This window comes from Aspergillus brunneoviolaceus (assembly GCF_003184695.1).
Source record: "Aspergillus brunneoviolaceus CBS 621.78 unplaced genomic scaffold BO95scaffold_52, whole genome shotgun sequence".
Classification (NCBI taxonomy): domain Eukaryota; kingdom Fungi; phylum Ascomycota; class Eurotiomycetes; order Eurotiales; family Aspergillaceae; genus Aspergillus; species Aspergillus brunneoviolaceus.
This window is the reverse complement of record NW_020290782.1, coordinates 1-18,394: the sequence shown is the minus strand read 5'-3', so window position 1 is coordinate 18,394 and position 18,394 is coordinate 1. Positions and strand designations below refer to the sequence as shown.

The 18,394-nt window shown below is 52.5% G+C and overlaps 9 protein-coding genes across 9 annotated transcripts; 4 read left to right on the top strand and 5 right to left on the bottom strand.

The window, feature by feature from the left end:
- Window positions 1–82: 82 nt before the first annotated feature.
- BO95DRAFT_483837 (BTB/POZ domain-containing protein) lies at window positions 83–593 on the bottom strand (the record flags this gene model as incomplete). The annotated part of the gene is made up of 2 exons (XM_025590313.1): window positions 218–593; window positions 83–159 (listed from the first exon to the last, which is right to left on the bottom strand). Coding segments are annotated over exons 1-2 (273 nt in total), but the record flags the coding sequence as incomplete, so codon positions are not given.
- A 737-nt stretch (window positions 594–1,330) lies between these two features.
- BO95DRAFT_418232 (alpha/beta hydrolase) lies at window positions 1,331–2,500 on the bottom strand (the record flags this gene model as incomplete). The annotated part of the gene is made up of 2 exons (XM_025584448.1): window positions 1,802–2,500; window positions 1,331–1,681 (listed from the first exon to the last, which is right to left on the bottom strand). Exons 1-2 carry the CDS (start codon window positions 2,255–2,257, stop codon window positions 1,331–1,333), a joined length of 807 nt encoding a protein of 268 aa, XP_025440076.1. The 5' UTR covers window positions 2,258–2,500.
- A 331-nt stretch (window positions 2,501–2,831) lies between these two features.
- BO95DRAFT_501306 (FAD-dependent oxidoreductase) lies at window positions 2,832–4,123 on the top strand (the record flags this gene model as incomplete). The annotated part of the gene is made up of 1 exon (XM_025591004.1): window positions 2,832–4,123. Exon 1 carries the CDS (start codon window positions 2,918–2,920, stop codon window positions 4,121–4,123), a length of 1,206 nt encoding a protein of 401 aa, XP_025440075.1. The 5' UTR covers window positions 2,832–2,917.
- Window positions 4,124–5,134: 1,011 nt separating this feature from the next.
- Window positions 5,135–8,346, top strand: BO95DRAFT_475062 (uncharacterized protein; the record flags this gene model as incomplete). The annotated part of the gene is made up of 6 exons (XM_025589826.1): window positions 5,135–5,157; window positions 5,853–6,264; window positions 6,330–7,587; window positions 7,687–7,966; window positions 8,030–8,105; window positions 8,163–8,346. 6 exons carry the CDS (start codon window positions 5,135–5,137, stop codon window positions 8,238–8,240), a joined length of 2,127 nt encoding a protein of 708 aa, XP_025440074.1. The 3' UTR covers window positions 8,241–8,346.
- A 177-nt stretch (window positions 8,347–8,523) lies between these two features.
- On the bottom strand, window positions 8,524–8,949 carry BO95DRAFT_368167 (uncharacterized protein; the record flags this gene model as incomplete). The annotated part of the gene is made up of 1 exon (XM_025582816.1): window positions 8,524–8,949. One exon carries the CDS (start codon window positions 8,947–8,949, stop codon window positions 8,524–8,526), a length of 426 nt encoding a protein of 141 aa, XP_025440073.1.
- A 498-nt stretch (window positions 8,950–9,447) lies between these two features.
- On the bottom strand, window positions 9,448–11,526 carry BO95DRAFT_368122 (fungal specific transcription factor domain-containing protein; the record flags this gene model as incomplete). Its single annotated transcript, XM_025582814.1, has 5 exons — window positions 9,448–9,931; window positions 10,000–10,232; window positions 10,295–10,714; window positions 10,776–11,086; window positions 11,139–11,526. The coding sequence occupies 5 exons, from the start codon at window positions 11,524–11,526 to the stop codon at window positions 9,448–9,450; spliced, it is 1,836 nt and encodes a 611-aa protein (XP_025440072.1).
- Window positions 11,527–12,487: 961 nt separating this feature from the next.
- BO95DRAFT_475059 (hydroxyacyl dehydrogenase) lies at window positions 12,488–13,543 on the bottom strand (the record flags this gene model as incomplete). The annotated part of the gene is made up of 4 exons (XM_025589825.1): window positions 13,114–13,543; window positions 12,943–13,050; window positions 12,716–12,872; window positions 12,488–12,655 (listed from the first exon to the last, which is right to left on the bottom strand). The coding sequence occupies exons 1-4, from the start codon at window positions 13,419–13,421 to the stop codon at window positions 12,488–12,490; spliced, it is 741 nt and encodes a 246-aa protein (XP_025440071.1). The 5' UTR covers window positions 13,422–13,543.
- Window positions 13,544–13,983: 440 nt separating this feature from the next.
- BO95DRAFT_501289 (FAD-binding oxidoreductase) lies at window positions 13,984–15,862 on the top strand. The gene is made up of 6 exons (XM_025591003.1): window positions 13,984–14,451; window positions 14,547–14,753; window positions 14,823–15,155; window positions 15,219–15,388; window positions 15,463–15,681; window positions 15,745–15,862. Exons 1-6 carry the CDS (start codon window positions 14,064–14,066, stop codon window positions 15,844–15,846), a joined length of 1,419 nt encoding a protein of 472 aa, XP_025440070.1. The 5' UTR covers window positions 13,984–14,063; the 3' UTR covers window positions 15,847–15,862.
- Window positions 15,863–16,981: 1,119 nt separating this feature from the next.
- Window positions 16,982–18,347, top strand: BO95DRAFT_368189 (MFS general substrate transporter; the record flags this gene model as incomplete). Its single annotated transcript, XM_025582819.1, has 4 exons — window positions 16,982–17,100; window positions 17,164–17,553; window positions 17,643–17,709; window positions 17,766–18,347. Coding segments are annotated over 4 exons (1,158 nt in total), but the record flags the coding sequence as incomplete, so codon positions are not given.
- Window positions 18,348–18,394: the final 47 nt, after the last annotated feature.

Genomic DNA, 18,394 nt, shown 5'->3' with positions numbered 1-18,394 from the left:
GCATCCTAGAAACCTTGGTATAAATGCGTGGACTGGACCGGTGGTATCGCGCGTGCGCTCGTACTCAGGGGTATAATCCCCGGTATACAGGTATTCCACCATATAGCCCACAGTCGATGCCTGGAACCCGTCGATGCGATAGACACCTGTGCATGCCTCCTTCACACAGTCAGCTTCAGCTGCCAGGGTCGTTTGATTTCAAATCATATATCCGTACCTGGAATCGTCCCTCGCAGGCAGCGGCGAAAGCTTCGACCTGAGAGCACACGACCGCCTTGTGCACAGGAAAGGTGGTACCGTCACATTCGAGGGCGAAATCAGTGTATTTCCCCATTTTGGCCTGTGAAAAGAGCGAGTTGCTGAGGAGAAGCGCGTGCGAAGCCGCGTCGTCAGAGTTGCTGGTATCCTGTCCCATAGTGACTAAAGATAGAAGGAGGTAACACGAGTATCATGAAGAATGGTGGCTCAGATTTCCGACCAGGCTCGGTCAAGGACTTGAAGGTGTGCAGTAAGATGGAAGTAGGAGGGTCAAAGCTCGCGTTGAGTGGAAAATTCAAAGCCTCCCTCATGAGGTTGCAGTGGCAGAAAAAGATTCTGTAAGAGGATAGTGAATGGAGTCAGTAAGAGTTGATGCCATTGGAGTGACTGACGCGTTGAGACTGTTCATTCAATGTACTGCGACTATCACATAGTGAATGTACCTGGATGATCCCAGCCTGAGCCTCTTCCTCGGCTTTTCATCACTCTGGCTTCTAGCTCTACCATCTTTTCTCAGACTACCCCCCTTCCCCCCCCTGTAGACTCTTTCTGCAGCTATGGAGAAGTTCTATTGTTTTGGGATTCGATAGACATCAAAGAACCCGTTAGTATATTGATCCCTAGTGCTCCTTGATAACAACAAACAAGGTCCCCTTGCGCAGTTCATCTCACCCTGATTGTGATATCTTACCACTCGCTCTTCAACTGGCAGGATGTTATGGAGCCGAGTCTCATTTAACTTGTCTTTCCTAAGAGAATGTGTGCGGCACAATCGGGCATGGTTATACAATGCCGGAAAAGCCATTTACAAAATCCCTATATCTGAGGAGAAATGAAATTAGACCTAAATTGTCTCACTCTGAGTTCCTACTCGATATATATACAAGATTAGAATCGTAGACCCGAGAGTCATCCTCGTACTATCACGGTGGCGCTTACAAATCCCACCCTCGGCGAAACCCGAGCCTTAGTCCTCACACTCACACTCACAAACTCTCGCCATGAACCAATGATACTACAACTCTGACAGGCGCAAGCACCCGCCGATCTGCACACATTTTAAGTCTAGCGCCTACAAGCTCAACCCCGCCGCCGCCGCGCCCGCCTGATCCACCACCGCAGCAATTTTCCCCACCAACATAGCCGGCTGGCTCAGCATCGGCGAGTGGCCAGCGGTGCACCGATCCACTTCCGCGCGGGCCAGCCCCGCAAACCCCTCCTGAAAACTCGGCGGGACTGCTTGATCCCCCTCGCACACCAGGTAGGTCGAAGGCAGGTACTCGTACGCCGCCCGGGTCGTGCACGTGGTCTGCACCGCGTACGACTGGGGTACGAGGCGCGATTCCCATAACGCCGCCTCCGCAGTCGGGAGGTCGCCGTACACTGTCTGGGCGCCGTTCTTCAATCGGGATCTGCCATCTGGCTGTAAATTGTATGGACTCCGGGTCAGCGAGAAATGATGCACATGATCGAAAAACAGGGAAAAGGAGACTGGTTGCCTTCCAGGTAAGTGGAAAGGACCCGGAGTTTTGGGTGTGCATACCTGCACGTCATTGATCGGAGACTCTCCGAAGGCCTCGAGTACGGATTTACCTTCGGGCAGGATAAAGGCAGCAAAGTAGAAGAGGTGGAGGACTCCCCCTTGATGTCCCCGGGCGCGCCGCGCCGCGTGGGTGAGGTGCTTGGGGATTGCTTCGGTGCCCACGATGCCACCGTAGGAGTGCATCACAACCACCACTGATTTCTTCTCTTCTTCGACGAGGTGTTTAAGGGCTGTGGTGACAGCGTCTACATCGTCTTTTAGTGTACAAGAAAGAAACTCACTGTCGTTCATGTCGGTGCAGATGCTGGGGAGTCTGGGGTGGACGACGGGATATCCCGCGTTGTGAAGGCCGGTTCTGAGTTGCTCATAAACGAGCGGGGTCTGGAAGGAGCCTTGAACTAGAATGATCGTGGGCTTCGAGGTGAGCATTGTTGCGACGATGGATATTCTGGACATCAGTCTTGAAAGAAGGATTGGTGGGGGAAGGGAGTTCAAGATATTTGCTTGGTTGGGAGGAAGAGGACGAGATCTTACATAAGCCTGAGTGAATGGATCTGACGTAGGGTGAGGTGAGAGATGGCCATGTGGTGGGAAAGATACCTTTTACGTAGCAGAATATGTTTCACCGTGTCCTGACGCATACTTCATCAGAGAGACTGACACCAAGATGCTAGGATGAAAACCTTGTTTACAGTTGAGGGAATAGGGTGTGGTTATCTATCTTGAAGTTACTGCATCATTTTAGAGACCAAGAAAGTACAGGCAGCTCGAATTACAGATGTTCAGAGCCTCATGATAGTTGATTTGTCTGGTCAATCTTCGTTCTATGGATCAGACCAGCTGCTACATTTCTTGACAAACAGCTCAATTTGGCTGGGTACAGGGGGTGTCCGAGTTTGCCGAGCCGGCCTCGGACATTTCGTCGGCCTAGGAATAGACCGAGCTCTGGGTGAGGCTTTACTTGTATAGAGCTTCGCAGACCGCTGGCTTCTCGACGTCTATAAATATGAATATACTGTGTGCAGTTATCTGGACGTTCAACACAAACAGAAATACTTATTTCTTCTCCAAAGCTTTGTCTCGCTCAACAAATAATCACACTTCCTCAACAGCATAATGCCACAGCACATCGCTATTATCGGCGCGGGTCCGTCAGGCCTCACTCTCGCAGCCCTGCTGCAAAAGCATGGAATCCCCTTCACCATCTTCGAGCGCGAGACCTCTTCCAGCTCGCGATTTCAGGGTGGATCCCTCGACCTTCACCCGGAATCCGGGCAACGGGCCCTACGGGAAGCGGGCCTCTGGGATCAATTCCAGAAGCACGCCCGCTACCACGACCAAGACTATCGCTTCGGAGACAAGACCGCAGCAATTTGGCTCTACCACCAGGCATCCGCAAACGCAGAGGGCCGCCCGGAAATTGACCGGTCATTGCTGCGCAAGATCCTGATCGAATCCCTGGACCCCGACAACATCCGCTGGGACCACTCCGTCTCAGAGATTGTGCCCCTGGCTGATGGTCGCGTCAAGCTCTTGTACCAAGGCCGAGAGGACCCCGTGTTCACCGATTTGGTCGTCGGAGCAGACGGTACGTGGTCCAAGGTCCGACCGATGCTGACCGGCTGGAGGCCCGAGTACACCGGTTTGACAGTCATTGACTGCCGCATATCCAACATCGATGAACGATTCCCCGAGCTCAGTGAATTTGTGGGCCGGGGCACCTTCTTCTGCCTTTCCGAGGGAAGCGGGATCTTCATCCAGCGCAACGGGGACGGTAGCGTGCGCGTCTACCCTTGTCTCCGGGTGGAGGAGAAATGGGCATGGAGTGACCTCTCCTTCGACTGGGAAGATCACAAGAAAATGACCGAGTTCTTGATTGAGAAATTCTTTGCGACTTGGGATCCTCGTCTCCAGGCTGTTGTTCGGAATGTGGACGCGAATATGACGCCCCGTGCGCAGTATCGCATGCCCTCGGGACTGCGGTATCCGCATCGTCAGGGATTGACGCTGATCGGTGACGCTCTACATGTTATGTCCTGGTTTGCGGGCGAGGGGGCAAATCTGGCGATGCTGGACGCGGTGGACCTCTGTGAGGCGATTCTTGCGCATCCAGGGGATCTGAACCAGGCGGTGCGCAGTTACCAGGCGAAAGTGGTCGACTCCTGCCGGGCGGATGTCACGAATGAGATGTCGCAGGAGCTTCTGGTCAAGGCGATGTCGAATGATTCTCCGAGGGCTTATGTGGAGGCGATGGCTGAAGCGATGGATGCTTGGTTTGCCGGGGGCAAGTTGCTGGGCAGGGTCGAATACAACCTTTGCTAGACGAGGTGAATTTGACTCTTCTACCAGTTGGATTTCAGCCAGTAAATTTGAAGCTCTAAACACATTTTGCCATTAACGGTTAAGAATGAAATTCAACATGACCTGGAACCTCAGTATATGACAAGCGTGGGGTCAGCAGTATGCTTGCCGATGAAGCTCCTTGAGCTATGGGAATATCTTCTCCAGGTTGAGCATAAGTTTCAACTTCAGCCTGCTTCTGGATCCAGCTGCGACTGTGCCAGAGACCCCTGTCGACCAACCAACAAGGAAACAACCCGTACCGGCGGCGGCAAGGAATGGGGCTGAAATGACACCCCCCAGGAATCCTGCCAACCCCCCCGCCATGCACATTCTCTCTGCTCTAGCCGTCCAAGTATAGTACTATCTCACAAGGGCCTGCCAGAGCCAGCTCATCAAAGTACGGAGAAAGATCAGTGCATGACTAGAGGGTACAGCAACAAGATAGGCCAGGCGAATCGCAAGATCATGACAGTTCCAGAAAATAGGCATACATGCCCAACCTCGGCGCATGTCGTTGTAGACTAAGTATCCCAGGTTAGCAATAAGTCATCACAACTGAATTGAGTCGGAAGATGTACTCTGGACGATCTCTGTATCGGTCATGCGGGTGCGCCCGATCACATCACCGCTTTCAATGCGGCAAATTTCATCCTCGAACCAGTCCAACCTGCATGGGCATCCACGCCCTTCACGCTGCTTCTGCTTGCACTGCTGTGAGAGGGGACACTCATAGTCGCGTCTCCAGGATGCTCCCAAAACTTTGCGTATCGGAACTTCTCGAGCAGAGTCATGTCGGTATTTTCCCAGACCGAAGTTTCAATCACGCACATGGCGTAATGGGTCACAAACCGGAGACGGGATTTCAGGTTTGGCAGGCTGCTATTCTGGTGGCTGGACCATTCGATGGGTGAGTATAGTTTGGGATCATATCCTACTGCGCCCCGAATATATTCAAAGGAGCCGCCGATTGGGGTGGTCACAAGAAGCACAATGCGTGGGCCTAATACTCCGAGGTGAATTAGAGGGCCAGTCTCAAACTTGTCACGTAATAGGAAAATGCATCAGGAATACCATTTTCTTCGAGCCTCAACATGGCTCTTTCGTTATTACCTGTGCGGCCTTCAAATGAAGACTCCCCGAGCAAACAGGCTTCACGCTTTTGGGCAGATAACCTTGACTTTATTCAGCTCGAGACTCTTAGTCAAAATCACCAGTCTGGATGTAAGACTGGACGAAGGTCTTTGCACAGAATGCAGGAAGGTTTATATCCTCCGCACAACTGCTTTGGCGCCGCTTCGACTATGAACACAACACGGAGTTCTATTCCGCATGAGACAACATTATGACTGAATTATGCTCGCTCTATGGGGGCCCAGACCCTTTCTCCAATACAACAAAGCCAAGAACATCTGTTCAGAATAGCGTGGGGTAGCATTAACTATCAAGGCGAAACCATAATTGCCTAGGATTTGCTTTCCGGGAGGAGCTGGAACTTCACAATCTGAACCGTGAAGCAAGACCCATCATCAAGATTGTACTATCATGAGAGTCACATTCCCAGCACCTCGGTACCAAAGCATGACTGAAATGCGGGATGCGGACTTTACGCATAAATTGCCGAGCCCGGTGGTAACCGCGATATATCATAGGCATGGTTCCCTGCCCCGCAGTAGGCAATCCCCGCAATTGTCCGAACAACCGTACTCAGCAAGCTTCCTCACCCCAAAACAAGGGATCAGTCTCAAAGAAGAATGAAGCGGACACTGAAACCGGGTACGAAAAGAAGACGACCTCCACTGGCTTGCATCCAGTGCTATCAGCGGAAAGTCAAGTGTGGCAAGGAATTCCCATCCTGCAGCCGGTGTGTGAGGGCCGGAATTGCCGAGGAGTGCACGTATCGCGGGGTTTCGACGACTCATCAGAAAGATGGAGCGACCAGCCCTGCCCGACCTAACAATCGAGAGGCTGCACCAGCGCCTAGAGTTTTGTCGTCAGAGAATAATCTACAGAGGCAATTTCAGCCTGCACTTGCTGGAATTCACGACATAACTCATTTCCGACGCAGAGGCGGCCTTGTTCAGTTCTACGGGTATAGCTATCACATGAACTTCTATCAGCAGGTGAATATCCAATATCTCCTTTCCAAGTAGATAGGATCTGGGCAATATAACACAAAAAGGCATAGTTTCCCGCACTTCGATCATACATTGCCGGTGTGAAAGCTCAGTACCCTGCGATAAATGTGGCGAGAGACGGAGTCTTTCCACCAAACCATGAAAGCACGACCTTTGGCAAGCACATCAGTGTCCCGGTGGGCACAACGGTTCTCAAGGCTGTGATACCAAGCAAGTCGGTGTCGGATGCGCTAGTCCAGACCTATCTTGATCGTTTCGAAACCACATATCGCGTGTTGGACCGGTCGGCTTTCATGGTCGAGTATCATTGTCATTGGAGCGGTTCCACGTCAACAGCTCCTTTCTTTCTCGCCCAGCTGCTTTTGGTCCTTGCAACTGGGGCCAGCCTGCATTCCGAAACCTACCTCGAAAACGAAACCAAAGCATCAATCTACATGCAAATAGTCAATTGGATCGACGCCGCTGAATCATGGCTGACTTCCACCAACAATGTTGTGTCACAATCTCGCGAAGCAATTGCAGGTCGATGCTTGGTGCTTATTGCCAAGCGCGCGAACTACATACAAAGCAGCTCATTCTGGACCGGCAGCGGCGAACTGATGCGGCTGGCCATGGCGGCGGGATACCACCGGGAGATCAGCCCAGCAGCTCGAATCTCCTCCTACGATCAGGAGATTCGTCGGAGGCTATGGATGACCATCGTAGAGTTGGATGTCCAAGCCGCTCTAGAACGAGGCATGCCGCCCACTCTGCGACCTGATGACTTTTATATAGCCTGTCCCCTGCACATTAATGATGACAAGCTCTGCGAGTCTCTTGACTGTACGGAGGTTGCCGTACCTCCGGGGAAAATGGCTGATACCTCGTTTCAGGTCACTCTGCTACAATCCTTGCCGGCCAGACTTGCCATATGCGCATATGTCAACGGCTGCGATGGAATGATGCAGTTTGAGCAAGTGCAAGAACTGGGGGAGGCTTTGCACAAAGCGCTTCAAAATATCCCAGACTGGGATAGTCGCGCAGCAGATCCCCGCCAGCAAAAACTGGCGATGTACTTGAGCACTCTGCTAAAGATTCAGCTCTGTCAGTATTTGCTTTTATTGTATACCAGGTTCATCTGCCAGTCCCCGCACTCGTTCCAGTCAACCATATGTCGCAGAGCTCGTTTGGATGCTAGCACGACAGTGTTGGAATGCTACCGAAGACTCGACGACGACGAAATTCTCCCGAAGCACGCTTGTCAAACTGGGCTGATGGTGGCCGCCTTGAACATTTGCCATGAGATTTTTCTTTCTCATAGTCCTTGCGGTGAGTGAAAGTACCGTGCTTTGATCCGAAGAGAAAATGAAAAAGAAAATAGGCGGATGGGAGAGAAGAAACACTATGTTGACATTTCACTCCGAGAAGAAGCCATCTCAATGACCACTTCCTTGGGAGTAGCAGAACACCTCCTTAGAGCAGTTGAGCAGGTCCTGGCGATCTTGGAAACGAGGATAAGTAGAACACTACATGGACTGAACGAGTACTATCTCCTCAGCATGATCATCGGTCTCGTCAAAACCAGAATAGCCCCGGAGACGAGGGTCATTAATGACGAACAAGCTGCCAGTCGAGCAATCCAAGTCTGCACTTTCCTACACACCGCGCGGGCATCTTTACTCGCGTGCGACTCCCCTATCCAGCCCGTGTAAGACTTCATGTCGTAGCATCCCTGCTGGGTTCACCTGTTTGGCTAATTGAGGTGTTGCAGTGAACCAGAGTCTAGCTCACAAGAGCAGTCTCCACTAGCAATGCTTCACGACACTTCGATTGGTCTGGACTCATTGGTATGAAAACAGCCCCTTCTTCCCATCGGCCACAGCTAATCCTATTTGGTGGCTCAGTCCAACAACAATGCAGGGTTCATTGAGGATGAATTTTTATTTGACGCCTTCCTTCAGGACCGATCCTGTTTTGTCTAGCCACCGGGCAAGCCAAACTGGTTACGACATAACATTTTCGCTGTTAGTGACGCACAATTGTGCTCATAAAATGCAACTTGCCTACGACAAAGCATGTTAGATAGTCTGGAATAGAGCTTTTCATAGTCCCAACTGTGCTGTATCAGGTATGCTTGACGCCGTATCAACGCCAAGAAGCATCTCTCCGCGACAACCACCTTCCTCCATGTCCACCGAAAAACGAAAGCCCTTCAAGACCTCCCAACTCCCACGATATCTTAGGACAGGAGCCCATACAACCACACTAAGCCCTATCCGCCGCCGCCGCCGCCATCATCCCCTGCAGCATCTCCACGTCCATGACGTACAAATCCTCCCCGTTATCCCCCAGGAACACCGAGGGCCCGCGACTGACCATCAGGAGCTCGGTCTCGCAGTCGAAGGGCAGCGTATCGTGCACCGCGCCCGTACTTTCGGACACATAGTCGCCGGCGACAAAGGCCCCCGTCTGCGGATGGGCGCCGCTGCCCCGGAGGACGTAGATCTCAGCGCTGTCGACGTGGCGGTGGCGCGGGAGGAGGCCGCCCGGCTCGGCGCGGACCATGATCGTGTACTCGCCCGTCTCGGGGACCAGTTTGACCACCTTGATGAAGACGCGCGGCGCAAGGGGCAGCCATGGGAGGGCGTCCACGTGGACAGTAAATCCTGCGTCCTTGTTGCTCGGGTGCATTTTTCCCACCGTTAGGATTGAAGTGACCCTGGGTCGTGTGTGATTTTCGCTCCTTGAGATTTGATAAGTCTCTAATAGTATGATGTGAAAGTGATGCTATGCTTGTGTGTCTCGAAGATTTAGGACGTCGTGATGTTTGATGCGGAGGAAGGTGAGCGTTCTTTTCAACATACGTGTGCGCGGAGGTTTCGAGGCGGGCAGGTAATGATGAAATAGCGGTGGGAAGACTTGATGAATGCATGCGCACTATGAGGATTCCATTGTATCGAGAAGAAAATGACGGCCGATCGCAAGGGTTTCGGAGATCCGAGCCGGGCCGGAAGTCCGACCGAGTCGGTAAACGTCTTCCCTTGATCCCCTCAAGGACCTTCTCAGCTGCGGACTGTTTGTTCCACTTCCGTTCTGTGCCAACGACGCATGTCCGAAAGACATAGATTACCGCCTCATCACATGAACAAGGCCTGAAGATGGATATTTTGTCCTCGTCTGGCCAATCCTTTACATGGGGCCACCATCGAAAGGCTCGACACCTTCGTCCAGCCATCCCGGTGGAACCTGGCTATTGAACAACTGCCACATCAGCCAGTCAGCAGAGGGGTCCACGTCGGTGGTGGTGGTCGTGGTGGTGGCGGGTATAGGCCCCAGAGTAGCTCCGGAGAATACGGGGTGGAAAGCGCCAAGGGAAGCCGTGTTGTCGGCATGGTCGACGCTGGTCTCAGCAAATGTCACTGATGCATCGCCGTCAGGCGCGACAACTTCAGAGCCAGAATCACCGCCATCACCAGTTGTCCGGAAAAGGGGCTCACAGAGACGCTCCAACGACTGCAGCAGGTTCAGGAGCTTGCCTAGGTGGCGATCCTGCTTGAACGGCTCCAGACGTTGGATGATCCGGCCCATGAGCTCAGAATCGTCCTGATCCTTAGTGCCGATGATGTTGCAAAAGACGACAAAGAAGGCGCTCAGGGGATAGAGGAATAGGGTCCTGGGGTGGTCTTCGATTAGTCTGAACTGTTTGCAGAGGAGGACGGAACGGGGGAACAAGACGCGCACCATGTCAAAAACGAAGGATAGGGATCATCGAACCCAGGTAGCTCGGCGGGGTGTTGCTGAAGGAAGCGGAAAGCTCGGAGCGACTTGCGCGCATAGATGAGGCATTCCTGATGAACCTTTGGGCTGAATGCCCTTTTCAGCCGGGTACGGTGGATCTCGACGAATATGGCGTAGTAGCAAAAGTCCACGCCGACCCAGTCATACTGGATCATTTTGGGATGACAATCACGATTCTAGATAACAGCCTTGCTTAGATGAACGGTTTCGTGTCAGCCGTAAGTGGTGTAGGACATACCGCCTGCAAACGTGGAAGGATGGCCTGCATTTTGGCCTCGAGGAGCTGGCATGTCTCTAGAGCTCGATCGGTGGGGTGGGTTTTGTTACCACAAGAGATTGTCCTTAGCTTACCCTGGACTTGGGCAAGATCAAGTATGATCCGTAAAAGACTATCGTACGGGGACGACGGTGCTAACGTGATCAGGTCGGTAGGAGAGACCTCGAGGTCGGGTAGCGAAGAGGACCGACAGAGCAGAGAACTCAAGGTCTGGTCAAGATAATAGCACCAGTAGACGACACTGTGAATCTCTTGCTCCACCTCGGAGGTTGCTGGCAGTCTACGGATCTTGTGATAGTTGAGGGCAGTGATTTGTCGGGCGGCATATGAGACAAAGAGCCAACATTGGTGTGGTTTCCCTAAGTGCTGCATGAGCAGTGCCTAGAGGGGGGAGGGTTTAGCCAAGGGGGTCGTTCATCTTTTCAGTTGGAAGACAACGTACACTAGACATCATTGATTGGATGGTCAAGAGATCTGGGGGTTTGAGTATGTTGAAGTTCTCAATGCTGCGCATTGCTGCCGCCACATAGTTGGACCTGGATTCCGACATTTCCTTTCGGAGAACAAGGTCGTCCATGGATCGTGATACCTGATATATATGAAAAATGGCTTTGACGTAGATGCAAATGCAGTACTGGTGGAACGTCTTGGCTTCGAGCTGGCATCGGTCTTGTAGTAGGGGCGTAGCCATCCTTACATAGGCCTTGTCGGATATGTGATCCGGCCACTGTATACGCACAGATTCCGGCGGGCCTGATCTCCATCAGCAGTGGGTCGATGTGAGGGAGGGGTCAGACATCGATACCAGGAAGAAGCATGAATAAGAGCTCACGCGGTGGTACTTTGGGAATAGTACCAGGGGGGTCGTGCAGATGACTCCCTTCTTCCAGGGCTGTGGGCGGCTGATGGCTGGCCATGGTGCTCACAAGCTGAAGAGCCGACTTTAGTATTGACTGTTGCTCGCGGCTGATAAAGCGAGGGTTCTGAAGATCTATCTGTATGATGTTCTTTGCCTGGATTGCATGATAGTTTGACCCTTCGTCACTTGTCGTCGAGACAGCATCAGGAGAGGGAGGCCTAGCTATTAAAGTTGAATCTGGATAATCAGACTGTCTAGGAGGGCTACAGTCTGTGAGTGTGCGGCCAGGATTTGGACGTTGTCTGAAAGCACTTTCCTTTAGAGACGTGGTCATCGAATTTAGCTAGTGGTTCCCGTACCTTCTGGACGTCTGTCTGTCAAAGTCGACTATGGTTTCCTGGGGACTTAAAAAGCTGCGAATTGGCGTCAGAGCAAGAGTATTCCCGATGAGAAGGAGCTGAATGCCAGCAGACCTCTGAAGGGTTCTCTTCTTCGATGTCCGTCCACCGCGCTGGCGTCTACACACCGCACCGGCGTCTGCGCAGTTGGCGCATGGCGCTTGCCGATTACACTTGACCTAGTTGATAGGGTAGAAGTCAGCTATACCAAGAGAGACACGTTCAGCTCCGGCGCGGTAGAAACCTTTCTGGCATGGCATAGGTCACACTGTTTACGGTGGATTAGCCTGGGATGACTACTAACGTCGCATCAAAGCCGACTGGCTTGAACTGGTATGACCTACGGCAGGAAGAACGTCCATCACAGAGGCGATGCCATTTGTCATCTTTGCATACACGCTATTTGGCGCCTATTTCAAATGGTACTTCATATGATATTTTCATTTGATAGGCAGGCTGGTGAGAAAGAAAGGTTCGAGCTTCAACTGCAAGGGAGGCGGGGACAGGAAAATCGACAAGATTCTGCCGCTTCCTTGCCGTCAGTTGACCTTCGCCGCCCTCAGGTAGATTTAGGCATTCCTTGTTGCCTTGTTGCCTTGCTGCCTCGCTGCCGTGTTGCCTGAGCCCTTTCTTCCGTAGTAAACTTACCACCCGCTGCTCATAAGATCTGTGGTTCTACTAAACATGCTGCTGGGCATCCGATTTGACGGGTCTCTCAGGCCATTTGTCATTTGGCTTGTCTAAATTGCGCTATGCTTGTATTTATAATGCTTATGAACCTCCCAACGTAGGTCAACAATCCCTTACAACGCAGTCTAGATCCAAGGGCTTGGCCGGGTCCAAGGTACATTCTCTAATAGCTTCAACACCCAATCCCAAATCATTGCCAATGCCTATTCACCACGCCAGAATTTGTCCATTATATTTGTCCCATCCAGGAACATCGATGTTCTTAAACGTCCCATTATCCCGGCTATCGGCTGCAAAAGCCATCTCTAATACTGCCTTTGCGCCCTGAGGCACAGTGAGATCAGCGTCCTGCCCGCCCATATCGCTTTTCAGCCACTGTAAGCTATTAGTGAGTATGAACTCAACCTTGTTCGGTTGGTGACAAAGGCAACCTACACCAGGATTGACTGCGAAGAATACAAAACCGTCATCCTCATATGAGAGAGCATATTGTACAGTCAACGCGTTCAACGCGGCTTTGCTGATCTTATAGGCTGGACACGGTGCATAGGCTACATCTCGAGCATGGCTGATGGAGCCGTATGCGCTGGAGCTATACTTGTAGTGTTAGCATTCGCCAAACAAGAAAGACTCAGCACGCGACGGTCAGTTCATCCACTTACACGCTCACCACCTTCTTAACATTGCTCGACTGCATGAGAGGCACACACTGTCGGAGGACATTATGCGTGCCGGTCACGTTGACCGACAATTGCCAGTCGAGGTCCGACCTGAGCACTGTTAATCTCTCCGCCGGAGCTGACAGTCATAGGCCAAGGGTGGGTATTGCATACATAAGAGTCACCTTGCCATGGGTTTCACTGTGGACACCTGCACAGTTGATTAGGACATCCAGACTGCGTCCTCCAAGGGCCGATCTCACTTCCTCGGCCGAGTTTGCGATGGCCCCCGCGTCCGCTACGTCGAGTGCGACGAAAACAACGGCGCCATTACTCGTGGAGATGACTTCCTTCAGCTGCGGGCTACATGTGCGGGCAGTTGCCACGACTATTCCACCTTTCAAGTCGTGATGCACAGCTAATTGTTTGACCAATTCGAGGCCAAGCCCGCGAGAGCTTCCTGTGATAAGGGCGTTCAGCATGGTATGATGTGCAGAGATGGTGACGGGAGTTAATGGTTGAGAAGCGAATGTAATCCACCATTAGCCATTTTCGCTAGCTTAGTAGTCGGGCCTAACACATATATACCCGAGATATAGGCCAGGGGTTTTTTCTTTTTTTTTTTTTTTTTGGTTGGGAAATGCGGACCGGCATTGCCCTTGCACAGAAGGTATCTTCGGGTTTCCAAAAGCCGATGAGGGATTTCTTCGGACATCCGAACTAAAAAGGGCAGCCAGCCGGATCGTTCGGGGAAGTAACCCACCATCACCACCCAACAACATCTTCACATGGCTTCTAGCCCATAAGATGTTTTCGAACAAGGGCACTAGAAGCCGACGTTCAATGGCCAAGATGTCGATCCTCAATGGCAAACCTGCATGTGGCCAATCGAGCGGTGTTCGTCTGCGGTCATCTGCACGAAATAAACTTGCAGCAGGCTCCCTGGTCAGTCTAAAGCCAAGTTATATGAGAAGGCAGATCAGCTAGCTTCCAAAACTGTAGATCTTGTCATACTCGCAAGCACCGTGTTTGACCTGGACCCATTGGCAAGTCTCTTCCTGCCTGTCCACCTTCCACCCCCCCCTCACCCCTTTCCTCCTTTTCGTTGGTAAGAACTAGTGACTATGCGTTCGTCAAACCAAGAAGCAGATCCATTCGCTATCCTGCGTTCCTTGCTGCAGGAAGACGAGATTGTCACCCCGGATTCCTCTAGTTACGAGGCCAGCGTCCAGACCTGGGCTGCACAAAAGGACGCAAGGCCCCGCCTGGCACTCCGACCCACCTCCACCGAGTCGCTCAGCAGGGTGCTTGCCTACCTGTACAGAAGCACGTTGGACTTTGCCATCTACGGCCAAGGGTACAGTTCCGCCTCAGCCAGCGATGTCGTGGTAAATACGTCGGGCTTCGACGACTTCCACTTCGACGCCCAGGGAGAGGTGGTGACTGTTGGCGCTGGACAGACATGGTCGGACGTCTATCGAAAGCTCGCTGCCGCGGCGCCGGAGTATGGCGGTATGTGATTCTGTTCGAGTTCTTGTTCAGTATCCATATGGATATAACCACACAGACATGAAGGATGCTGATATGCTCCTCGGTATAACGGACAGTCGTGGGCGCCCGGACCCCTTGTGTCGGCGTCGCCGGAACCATCATCAATGGGGGCTACTCGTGGGTTTCCAGCGAGTTTGGCTGCATCTCTGACCCGGGTAACATGCTGGACGCCAAGGTTGTCAAGTATGACGGATCTGTGGTGTGGGCGTCGACGGAGCCGGAGTTACTCTGGGCACTGCGCGGGGGCGGTGGCGGCTTTGGGGGTATGTGTACATGTACCTTGGGCCCCCGCTCGGGTGATAGTCTGTACTAATCTCCATATCTGATTGTAGCCCTGGTCCAGGTCAAGCTCCGGGCTTTCCCCTACCCCCAGGATATCTGGGCCGGTCCCATTCTGGTGCCCAGGGAAAGGTTGGAAGAAGTCGCGGAGGGCATCGAGAACTTCCTTTCCCGACCGGTTAGTCCCAGGATCACCATGTTCCTGTACGTGGTGAAGGGACGCCTGCTGGAGTCGATTGGCACGGACGAGGACATGCTGGTCATCCATGCATTCGACGCCAATGGGGAAGAGCCCGGCCGAGCCAACTTCCGATGGGCGTTGGATATCCCCGGCGCCATCGATCAGACCAAGATTACGACTCTTGCCGGGGTGGCAAACCTGCAAGGTGAGAGATGGGCACCGCCCAGGCTTGGCCCGTGATAATGACTGATATGCAACTCTTTTATAGACAAAGCCGGGATTGTTAAAGGAACTATGAAGCAGTTCTGGCAACCATTGCTGCTCAAGGACATCTCGAAGGACATCGTTATCAAGGCTTTCAGATGGTTCGCAGAGATTCGAGAGATCGATCCCTCCCTAGGTGATTGCACCTATCTGATCTTCGAACTCTTAAGCTCGGTAAGCCTTTACCCTACCGTAGCAGGTCTGCACTGTGACACAATCTGATTGTGCATGGCTTCTCTTCGATCTAGAGTGACATAGTGGGCGGTCTGTCTGGTTCTGCGTGGCCGAGACCCAGTGGTACGAAGCATATCCTTCTCCTCGGCACCGGATGCCCTGCGGATGCCAGTCCCGCTCAGGAGAAGCTGGCTCGCGATCTCGCCATCCATGCCCCCCCCAGCGTACTTGGGGATGATGCGGAGGTCTACGTGCTGCCAAATGGCCTTGAGGACTATCATGACACGACAAAGGTATGTGCTGCATCAATGGCTTACCTGCCCCCGACAGTCACAGCTGCTCACACACGCGTGTAGATCTGGGGTCCGCATGCTGCCAGATTACGGGAACTGCGAAGACGCTATGATCCGCAAGGAAGGTTCAAGGGAGCTATTGGTGTGCAGACTCACTCAGAGTAAACACGTTCTGCAAGTCATATGTGGTCACTCATATTCCATGGAACCCGGGACTACGACTCGGAAGTACCTTGGTATCTAGAACAAGCAGCATCCTTTTTGGTGAAAGAAGAATCGCTATTCAGATTCGCAACGACAACTAGAGAACTATTTACTTGATTACTTGCAAAGTTCGCCGGCCCTAATCCACTAGTGATGTCTTATGTTTCAATATCCTGCAAATGACCCCAGGCACCCGTATCAGGGAAATGTGCCGTAGATAGGTAGCGTAATTTTCGATCCGCCAGCCACACATCGATAAGTCCAGAGTACCATTATAAGGAGAACAAGTTCAACAATCTCGGTAATCAGGGTTATGATCGCCAGTGATGCCGTGGTGGACGCACTTGGAGAACCTGAGAGTCACATGGTTAGGCGGGCGCAAGCCACGTGGGCAGGTTGCTAGGGCTTCATTGCAGTACAGTACACGGGGAATGTGCTGAAAGAGAGACTTTCATGGATTGTTTTCATGCAGAAGTAACCTACTTGGACGCAATGCACACACACACACACACAGTGCGGTACATGATCGGAGGCTCGGACGTGGCGAAATCACACCGTCGGCACCGCCGGATGGGACCCACCTTCCCCATGGGTTCGGCTCGGCATACGAAACCAGATGCGGAAACTCTCATGCTTCCAAAAGCCGACACTGGGAGAATAGTGAGATCAAACGCATTGCTTCGGGGCTTGTAACCCGGTCGGAGAATGCTGAACTCTTCATTTGGTTGGTTGGTCTCCACTGGTAAGGTAGATTCGTGCTTATGGACTGGTGAAGCTCCAATCCAGAACCGGCAGGGGTTCTCTCACAAAAAAGGCGAAGGATATGCCTCGAGTTACTTAACATGGCCTGGAGTAGCTCCTTTGAGCTACTCGGATTCTGGTTGCCCTGACTGCGGATTGGTTCTGAACCAAAGTCTTATACCCCTGTCTGTTTTCTGGCTCGTCATCCTAAAGTTACTGCTGTTGAATCAGTGGAACCCCCCCCTCGCGGTTCACTACAAAGGCCTCCACAATTTGAGCAGTCATAGAAAAAGCTCACTCCTGCGCGGGTACAGTTAGTATGGCTGATCCGAGGAACAGAGCACTCGCCGTGTCTATGCGGTCCCCAAACATTGTGGACTGGGATGGGCCCGATGATATGGCGAATCCCATGAACTGGAGCGCGAAAAAGAAGATGATGACTGTTGGCACCGTCTCAATCTTTAACTTCCTCACGTCAGTTGTTAAAATCTTTGCTCAGTGTAAACGTCGAGTCTCGCATGCTAATACCGATTTCAGCCCACTGGGTTCCGCCATGTTCGCGCCTGGAGTAGCACAGGTTATGGATGAATTCAACTCGACCAGCAAGCCCATCTCATCCTTTGTGGTCTCAGTCTACCTTCTTGGATTTGCCTTTGGACCTTTGGTGGTGGCGCCCCTGTCCGAGCTCTACGGTCGATTGCCGATCTATCACGGCTGCAACGTTCTTTTCACAGTGTTTAATATTGCCTGTGCAGTGGCACCAGGGATGTCATCACTGATTGGATTCCGGTTCCTCGCTGGGTCGTTTGGAAGTGCGCCTTTGGCACTTGGAGCTGGAACCTTGGCTGATTGCATTTCCCCGGACCGTCGGGGGCTGGCAATCGCGATTTGGGCGGTTGGTCCTGTCATTGGGCCGGTGGTTGGTCCGTATGTTTTTCTCGCCGGTGTCCGATATCGCCCAACTCAAGAACCATATGCTGATGCCAGGACCTGTATTGGCCGTCCGTTTTTCTAAGGGTATGCGGTGGATTTCTTACCCAAGACGTGTCGTGGCGCTGGGTTTTTTGGGTGCTTGCTATTGCGGTATACAGTTCACCCCTAAGTTCGCCTACATTCACTGACTTACCCATGGAATGCAGGCCGGCGTCATCACCGTTATCTCTTTTACAACCCTCCGCGAAACCTACGGCCCAATCCTTCTTGTTCGCCGCGCCAAACGCCTACAACGCGATGCCGGCAATCCCCACCTACAGTCCACACTACACCCCAACTTGACCCCGAGGGCTCTATTCACCAAGTCAATCATCCGCCCTCTTAAGCTGCTGGTCCTCTCGCCAATCGTCTCCCTGCTTTCGATCTACGTCGCTGTAATCTACGGGTTCATGTACCTTCTCTTCACCACCATGTCGCAGGTCTACCGCGATCAATATCACTTCTCTGTCAGCATCATCGGGCTCACCTACATCGGACTGGGGCTGGGCTCGATGGTCGGCCTCATCGCCATGGGCCGTCTCTCCGACCCGATCTCGCGCCGTCTGGCGGTCCGGACCAAGGAAGGCGAGAGGAAACCCGAGTTCCGGCTGGCGCTGATGATCCCCTTGAGTCTGTGTCTACCGATTGGGCTCGTGTGGTATGGCTGGTCCGCGGATAAGAAAGCGCATTGGATCATGCCGATTATTGGGACGGGATGGGTGGGTGTTGGGGTGGTGGCTGTGTTTGTAGGTTTCCTCTTTATCGCTTCCTTGCTTTCATTCTTTTTTTTTTTTTT